The following is an 8,654-nucleotide window of genomic DNA, read 5'->3' as shown; positions in this document are numbered from 1 at the left end:
GTGAAATCGAAAAACGGGCTTCGCTGTTAGGTGCACATGGTACTGGTGAATGGCTCTGTGCAAATTCAGATCAATTGCTCCAGCCACTGAGGAGAACCGGGCAGAACCAATTTTGGCCTCACCACTACACCAAGCACTACAGAGGTTTGTCAAATTATAGGAGGACACCACTACACCACGCACTACAGAGGTTTGTCAAATTATAGGAGGATTCTTGAGAGGCTTCTGAGACCACTTCAAAGATGACAATAGGCTTCAAACAAAATTATGTTGAATGAATGTTTAATGATTCACATCTCCAGTTTGGTAGCTCTTTTACAAAAACAAATACAGATTTATTACCACAAAAGCACAATTAAAACTGCACATGAATGAATCAGATCATTTTGATGGATCCTTTACAACTGTTACACTGTCAAATCAAAAAGTGAAAAACATACTACAAAAGACAATGATAAAAGTGAGAGCTGGAATGTTTTCTCTTTTTTCAATTAACGTTTACCTCAAAAGGACAATTAAAACAACACATGAATCAAATTGTTTAGATATATCTATCAACAATGCTGTAGAAACAGCAACAAACAAAAAAAAACACTGTCTGAGCTATTATTTCAGGGAACAAGTGATTAAGGCCAACTACACCTTCTCCTTAGGGAATGTTTTCACGTAAGTCTCAACCATAGAGTCCAGGTCATGTCTAGCATCACAGTTTACATTCAAAAGAGAAAGGCCCTTTAATCTGTAGATTTCTGGAGTGTTCTCCACGTATAGTTTGAAGCGCCTGTAGGCCACATCGTAGCTGCTTTCAAGATTAAAGATTGGTAGGGTGCCAACCACCCTAAGGACTGCAAGCATGTTGGGGAAGAACTTAATGTCGGACAGCTTTAGTGTTTCACTGAGAGTGGACGACAGGGTGTCCTCCTTGCCTTTGTGCCCCCATTTAACCCACCAGCAGTGCAGCTCGGCAGGGAGAGTGCCTGCATTAGGGATGTCATTTTCATAAATTTTTATTTCTGTTTCGCACTCGGACTTGAAAGACTTTCTCTGCCCCACAACAGCAGGGATGAGCAAAAGACACCTCAGAGCCTTAAGGTGATTCTCACAGAAGAGATCCTTTAATTCTCTAACAACATGGTTCACCACAGCAATGGAAAGGTATTCCTTGTAGTAGCTCTGTGGCTGGATCACAGCACCGCTTTGTGACAGATGCTTTCTCAAGAATGACCTCGGAACCTTGACAGTGATCTCCATTGCAGTCGCTAGGTTAATGGCTTCATCATACCAGAATTCATGATACACATCAATGTTGTCAGACACTTCGGCCAATGACTGCAGTACAGCTTGCAAACTGTTTGCTGCAAAATAAACATCTGTTGCTTTGTTTTGCAAATTTTTCGAAAAGGCCTGTGTAAGTGACATAATGTTCTTTAGCACGATCAAGGCCATGACAAACTCAAAATCAGCTAGCGCCTTTGAGATCTCCAACGCATCATGTGTGACTTGGTCACTCCATCTCATGTCTTCGTTATCATGCACACTATCCACACAGAGGAGTATCGACTCTATAATGTCGACTGCCACTTCAAAGGCATCATGCCTTGTGGTCCAGCTAGTGCGACAGATCTCTTTAAGTTCATTAGCTTTCTCTGCCTTGTCCTGGTAGAAAATTGCGATGGCATGCTCCAACTCTAATTGTAGGGAAGGGGAGTGACTGAAAAATGACTCAATTTTCTTAAAAGTGGACAAGACAAGCTGTACTGCTGGTGAAGCCATGCCACTGGCCAATGCAGTATTCAAGGAACAAGTGGATCTTTGTGTAAGTACTGCCATTGGGTATTTTTCTGTCAGTTTGGTGGCAAACGCTTTAATTTTGCCAAAATGTCTGCCAGAGTAGGAATGAGCCTGACCTCTGCAGTGTTCCATATTCAACCCCCATTTGTCAGGTAGATCAGACAACAGTCTCTCCGTCAGAGCCTCTCCATCTCCCTCAAAGGGCAAGAATCCAACAAACCTTTCCTGCTGGCAATTACCTTGGTCCACATAACGCACAAACACAGGCAGGTGCCATTCCCCAGAGATCTTAACCAAATCATCGGTTATCAATGAGAAAAATACATTTTTCCTAACTTCCTCCAAGATGTCATCACGAATGCTTTTCTCACACACTTCGATCAATTGGTTCAGCTGCGTAGGGGTGCAGCATTCTTTGTTTAAAGGGTCTGCATTAGACATCTTTTGTAGGGCTTCATCCCCAGCATTCATGCGGTATTCTAGCAATGCCTGAAAGTTGCTTGAAACAAGGTTCTCCTGTGTTGAAGGTGTTTCAGCAGGTCCCTTTAAAGGAATGTTTTGCTCCCCCAACAGTACAAGAGCTTCAAATAAAGACCTGATACACTGTTTATAGACCTCCTCCTCTGTAGGTGTCTGAGCATCATCTTTCTTTGTCACTTTTCGGGCCTTTGTGTTTTCTACGAGGGAAAAATAAATCATTGTAATAATTTTCTTCTAACAGCAATGAAAGTAGGACATCAATTCAAAATCTGATAATAATAGTGTATGCATTTCATAATGGGGGTGTTAACAATGACTCCTTTGCATTAGGGCTGGGCAATGTATTGATATTATATCAATATCGTAATATGAGACTAGATATCGTCTGGGATTTTGGATATGGAAATATCGTGAGTGTTGTCTTTTCCTGGTATTAAGCAAAATTATCATTGATAAAGGTAACAATTTATATTATTCGTCACAATATGGTCAATATATCGGTATTGGTCAAAAGCATTGCGATATTTGATTGTCCATACCCACCCAGCCCTACTTTGAATGTACGCATTTTCTTTTTAAATACAGATCTAAAACCTACAATCTGGCAAATATCAAGGTTGTGAATAAATTCACTGGTGATAACAATAGTAGTAGTACTATCATTAATTTACACTAGCGTAAATTTACTACTTACTTTTCTTCACTTTATTATCCATCTCACCTTCAGTCTAGCAAAAAAGAGGAGAGAAAACATTTAAAAGATATATAATTAAAAGAAAATAATAACTTCATGATGCACATGCTTGTTTTCCCTACCGTCTCTTTACTCTGCTTCTGCTGTTGTGGTTGGCTTGCCACATCAAAGATGGTTGGTATGGCATCATCCTTCAGCATGATATTGTGAGGATCCTGACAACATAAACCAGTAAGCTCATAAGACTCCAAAATATCACCTCACATTCCTATATAAGCCTACTTTATTTTCTGCCAATAAGTCCAGCAGGTATTCCAGCTCCTAAAGGATGGAGTTGTTTTTGTCTGGGATCATACTTTACCAAATGTTTCAGACATAATGTGTCCCATAGCCCTTGGTGTATCATAGAAATGTATTCTGTGACCTTGATGACATATCAGAATCATGCATGCATGCCTCATTTATACTTGGAATGTGAACACATTGCGTGTACCTGCCTGTAGAATACATTTTAATCTCCATTCAGCCAATGAAAGCTAATACAATACAGCTTGTGTTGTGAGTCTGCTGGTGATGCAGACATGGGGTTGGTGAACTGCGAACCATTATATTGACAACAATCATTTTCCCCGCTCTAGCCGAGTTGCTATGGCTCAGTAGTTGAAAACGGACAGTATATCAGTAGCCAACTTAAAGTTGCACTAGGTATTTATCTTTGCGTTAAATGTTTTTAAAATTATTATTATATTCTTCATTATATTCAGACAGCTAATAAAATTTAAATGCTTTGGAAATAAATCAATTTTCTTCCAGGGCCCTCAGCCCACCTTCCGAAAATAATTAAGCATCTGTCATTGGCTCAGACCTCACCAAGCCTGGTAGTGACCGGATTGATTAGTTCTGTCTGGCAATAATTTTGTCCACAGGGCGTAATGTGCATTCGCTGCAGACAGGCTTTTTCAACGGGGGAAAAAACCTGAGCTAAGCCTCAGCAGCACAATGCCAGTACAAAGTCACAACAATTGCTTTAGGTAGCATTGCGCCTTTAAAAAAATAGGCAGCAAATAGGGACGGACCGCCTATTAACATTAAACCCTAGGAAAAATGACCAAAATGTGATTGCATACTTGTCGCTGGACATAGACTGCTCTTTATCAGCTGTCCAATCACGACTGTACACAAATGCACGGCTGCTCGTCTGAGCTGATCGTCTCTCTATGCCGTGATATCGGCCACACAGGCACCTAAACCACCAGCGTCCTTCCTCTTCTTCTACCCAAACAGTATACTAAACCTATTATTACAGCTCACCAAACAGCAAACTTGTTTGGCTTTGCGCAGAGTCTGGGACTTCACGGCTTTCCCATACAGTTATATTGGTGAAAAGAAAGGGCTTCCATTTATATGTGTAAAAATGGACCCTAAAAGGTTACATCTTTACACTCACAGATTTAAAATTAAGACTGGTGGTAAATGAATGCTGGAGGGGTCCCAAGTGATCTTTTTTATATGCCTGCAAACAAAACAATCCCCCCCGAGTCAACAAACTGCGTTCTATATTTAGTCCTGACGTCTGCTGTCTTGCCTACAGGGGCTCCACCATCCCGGGCAGGAGAGCTGCAGCAGCAGTAATGTCTGACTTATGCTTCGTCATACAACGGGGTTGCCTGGTGAACAGGGCCGATCTACAAGGGCTGTTATTTTGGTTTCTGCATCTGCGTATGTGAGGAAGAGGCTTAGGGACGAAGGATGGTTACTGTCTGGTTATTCATAATATTAAATTAATATTCTATTATCACTGATTATTGAACTTACCATTACTGGTTATTTATTATTAGTCTATGCCTAACAAAATATAATAATAATAATAATAATAATGATGTGCCTAGTGCAGCTTTAACAGCTGCATTGTAAGGAACCCCTGTCTATTCAGAAACAGCAATGGTTAACAAGCAATTTACACACCCCACCCCAGCACCGGTGGTCCAGAAATATTGACTACAGGGAAGTGGTCCATGGTGCAAAACTATTAGGAGATCCTAGATGTAGACTATTTGACCACATCACATTTTAATGTGCAAAGTCTGCAAACTCTTCTTCAGTGTAAAAAAAAAGTTTGTCTCTATAATACATTACTTACATTATTCTCAACTGAAGATGTTTCAAAGTGCTTTGCACAAAGCCTGTAGTATCTGTACAAGTGGTCAGGTGATTTGTCCTCAAGATCCTTGCGATGGCATTTTTCAGCCCACTTCCGGCATCTAATTAAGGGAAATCAAATGAAATTTGAAAAAAGGAGATTAATGCCATATTGAATTTTCATAATGTCCAGGTAATAACATTAATTGACCCAAATAAGGTAACATAATACACAACATGCAGTTGGTCCCTGATGTTTTAAATTGTACATTGAATAAGACCTGGGAGCACCCAACACATTATTAAAGACCAATATATTACTTTAGACTCTTTACATTTTACAAATTCCTAACTTCATTCATAATAAAACATCCCAATTTCAACAGATGCCACAGGAAATCTATTCTAGATGAGATTCTGGGGATGAAACCCCTCAAGAATATATGACATACTCTCAGCCATTAACGGTCCTTCCCTTGATACAAGTCAAATGACTTAGAAGAAGTTGTAGTATTCTCAGAGGATGACTGTCTGAAATACATAAATACCCCATTTGTGCCCAACACACAGGCTCATACTGTTTAAAGTGAGACATCGCCTCCTCGGGCGGAGTAGGCGGCGCTGTGAAGGTTCTGCTGGCTATGCGAGACTAACTACTAGCCACCAGTGGTGAAAGAAGTACTCAGATATTTTATTTAAGTAAAAGTAGCAATACCAAAATGTAGAAATACTCTGCTACAACTAGTAAAAGCCCTCTGTTCAAAATGTTACTTGAGTAAAAGTACAAAAGTATTGGCATCAAAATATACTTTAAGTACAAAAAGCAAAAGTACTAAAATGTTTGAAAATAGCTGATCTACAAGCTCACGGTGCGAGGCTTTGTGAGCTTGTAGATCTGCTATTTTCAAATACCCTTGGCCTATGTATAAAATAGGGCTCAAGTGGTTAATGTACGTATATAATATAATAATTTATACCTGCAAAGTAGCTAACGTTTTCAAATAATAGTGGAGTAAAAGTACAATATTTGCCTTTGAGATGTAGTGGAGTAGAAGTAAAAGTATTGAATATTGGACATACTCCAGTAAAGTAAAAATACCAACAAATTGTACTAAAGTACAGTACTACTTGAGTAAATGTACTTAGTTACTTTACACCACTACTAGCCACTGCAATAATTGTAACTAGCCTTGTGAAATTAAACTCATTTTGTTGTGGACCCCTGAGGGTCCGGGGATGACACTTTGAGAATCACTGCTTTAAAAAGGAACGTTCTGTGATGGACTTTGAACTAGTCCCCTCCGATTCATTTCATTCACATAAAGTACTAATAGCCTACAGTAGGCTACACAGTAAGATTCTCAGTGTTCCTTTATCCATTTGTAACCAAAGCATGATTGGTATCAAAATGTACTTAAAGTACCAAAGGTAGAACATTTCTATCAGACACAAGTTTTCAAATGTATACAAATCTTTTGAAAAAAGCAGATCTACAATGCGACTTGTAAACCGGCTATTTTCAAATGGCCGAAATGTATATAGGGCTGTGGATTAGTGGGTTATGTATGTTTTGTAAAAATAATCAAAATTTACAAAGTAACTCAACTTTTCATATAATTGTAGTACAATATTTGCCTCTGAGATGTAGAGGAGTAGAAGCAAAAGTACTGAAAAATGGAAATACTCCAGGAAAGTAAAAACACTTCAAAATGGTACTTGAGTACATGTACTAAGTTACTTTACAGTTTACACCACTGTGCAAATGCAACCAAATTGTAGTTACATTTGTAGATTCTTCTCAGGGTTAAATGAACTACACTGAGGATCTGGTAGGAACACATGATGCTAACAAGGCTATGCTAGCAGCATTACCTTTCAGCGTCCTTTGGGAACCTGAAGAGAGGCTGGTCGCTGGATTTACCACTAGAGCAGTTCAACACCGCGCAGTGATTCTGCATCTTTCACCACTCAATGGAAAACGCAAGAAGCGACTGATAATAACGTTGGCTGCTAAATGTAACTTAACTATCTCTATTCTCCCACAGTCCACACACAACATCAACAACAATGCAGCATGATGCCATGCAAGTTGCAACTGCAAGAGAGAACGCGCGCGCTGCAGTGTTGCCAAGTTTAGCGAGAGAAACAAGCAACCAGGTCTATGAAAACAAGCCCAAAAGAAGTGGCTAGGCCACATGAGCGTCGGATATTTGAAAATAGCTGATCTACAAGCTCACAACGCGTCGCGATGCGACGCGTTGTGAGCTTGTAGATCTGCTATTTTCAAAAAAATATTTGTTAAAGGTGAAAAAGTTTAACACTAATCTGTTAACAGGGGTCACAAAATAAGTATAAATGGGGGTGGCGGGGGTCCGTGGACAATTACTTTTGGGGCCCTTGACGAGAAAAATGTTTGAAAAACACTGTTTTAAACAACATTTAGTAAGCAAGCCCGTACTTTCATGTGCTTTTTCTCTGCAAGCTTCTAAATAAAGTATTCAATCAATCAAAGCCTAAAATAAGAAACAAGTCCAAAAAAACGCAATCCGCAACTACCAATATTTACAAGCGGACATGGCAACACTGGAACGTTCGCGCTTCTGACTGTGTCCCCTCCCTTCCCCTTTCCCACAATCCTTTGCGAAAGACATTCATTCTTCAGAAACAAGCCCGGGCAAAAGTTTCCAAGTAGTCAACTGATAATAAATAATGATATAAATACAATACATAACACAACAGGCTCATCTCTTGATCTCTGGTGTCTGTGGTATATGTTAATGATTTTTACAGATTTGTTTGTATGTTTATGTATTTATTTATAAATTGGATAGATTCCAGGATTTCAGCTTCTTTATTGTGATATTTTGTTTTATTTTGCCCACACTGTTGAGGAGGCTCTCTTTAGGCTACAAGAATGTCAGTGCCTGCAATGTGGCCATACCATGGGGCCACACACTGTGTTTGTAGGCATGTGACCTTGTCCTGAAGAGATACCAATCACTTATTTTGTCAGTACTTACACTAAGCTTTGTTGATGTTGTGTGTGGACTGTCGAGATAGTTAAGTTACATTTTTCTCCTTTGTACATAAGTGTTTTGTATTTATTGATGATATGTATTATTGTGTTGTTTTTTAACACAATAAGGCCCCAGCCTGTGTCTTCCGTGATGAAGAAGCCCAACAAATCCACGGTGAGCGGGTGAGGCCTTTAGGAGGGCCATTCAAGCAAGCCGCAAGTGGAGCCTGCAGTACCACCACGGCCCAAGAAACCATCACACCAGAAGGAAATGTTTGGATCGGGGGGAGTCTGGTGCAGCGCTCAGGTCCTGGACTTGGTGAGACGAAGGAGGAGCCCGGCCAGGAGACAACCCACAGAGCCTAGTCCCTCCACGTGCCAGAGCCTCCCCCGGTCCCGGCAGAGTTCTGGAGAAACGGACTGAGTGGCCCTGTCTTTCCCTAAGAGGACTGACCGTGGGTAGCTACTGGGACGTAAGTCGGGGCTTGATCAACCCCGGCTGGGTCACCTGGGCGAGGGTGTATGTTGTTGCGA

The 8,654-nt window shown here is 40.3% G+C and overlaps 1 protein-coding gene across 1 annotated transcript; it reads right to left on the bottom strand.

Moving 5' to 3' along the window:
- Positions 1-278: 278 nt before the first annotated feature.
- On the bottom strand, positions 279-7,192 carry thap12a (THAP domain containing 12a). The gene is made up of 5 exons (XM_080435219.1): positions 6,977-7,192; positions 5,106-5,226; positions 3,088-3,180; positions 2,966-2,999; positions 279-2,468 (listed from the first exon to the last, which is right to left on the bottom strand). The coding sequence occupies exons 1-5, from the start codon at positions 7,060-7,062 to the stop codon at positions 637-639; spliced, it is 2,166 nt and encodes a 721-aa protein (XP_080291345.1). The 5' UTR covers positions 7,063-7,192; the 3' UTR covers positions 279-636.
- Positions 7,193-8,654: the final 1,462 nt, after the last annotated feature.

This window comes from Gymnoscopelus braueri, assembly GCF_963280865.1.
Source record: "Gymnoscopelus braueri genome assembly, chromosome: 8".
Taxonomy (NCBI): Eukaryota; Metazoa; Chordata; class Actinopteri; order Myctophiformes; family Myctophidae; genus Gymnoscopelus; species Gymnoscopelus braueri.
Note: the sequence above shows the minus strand (reverse complement) of the source record. Positions and strands in the feature narration are given on the sequence as shown.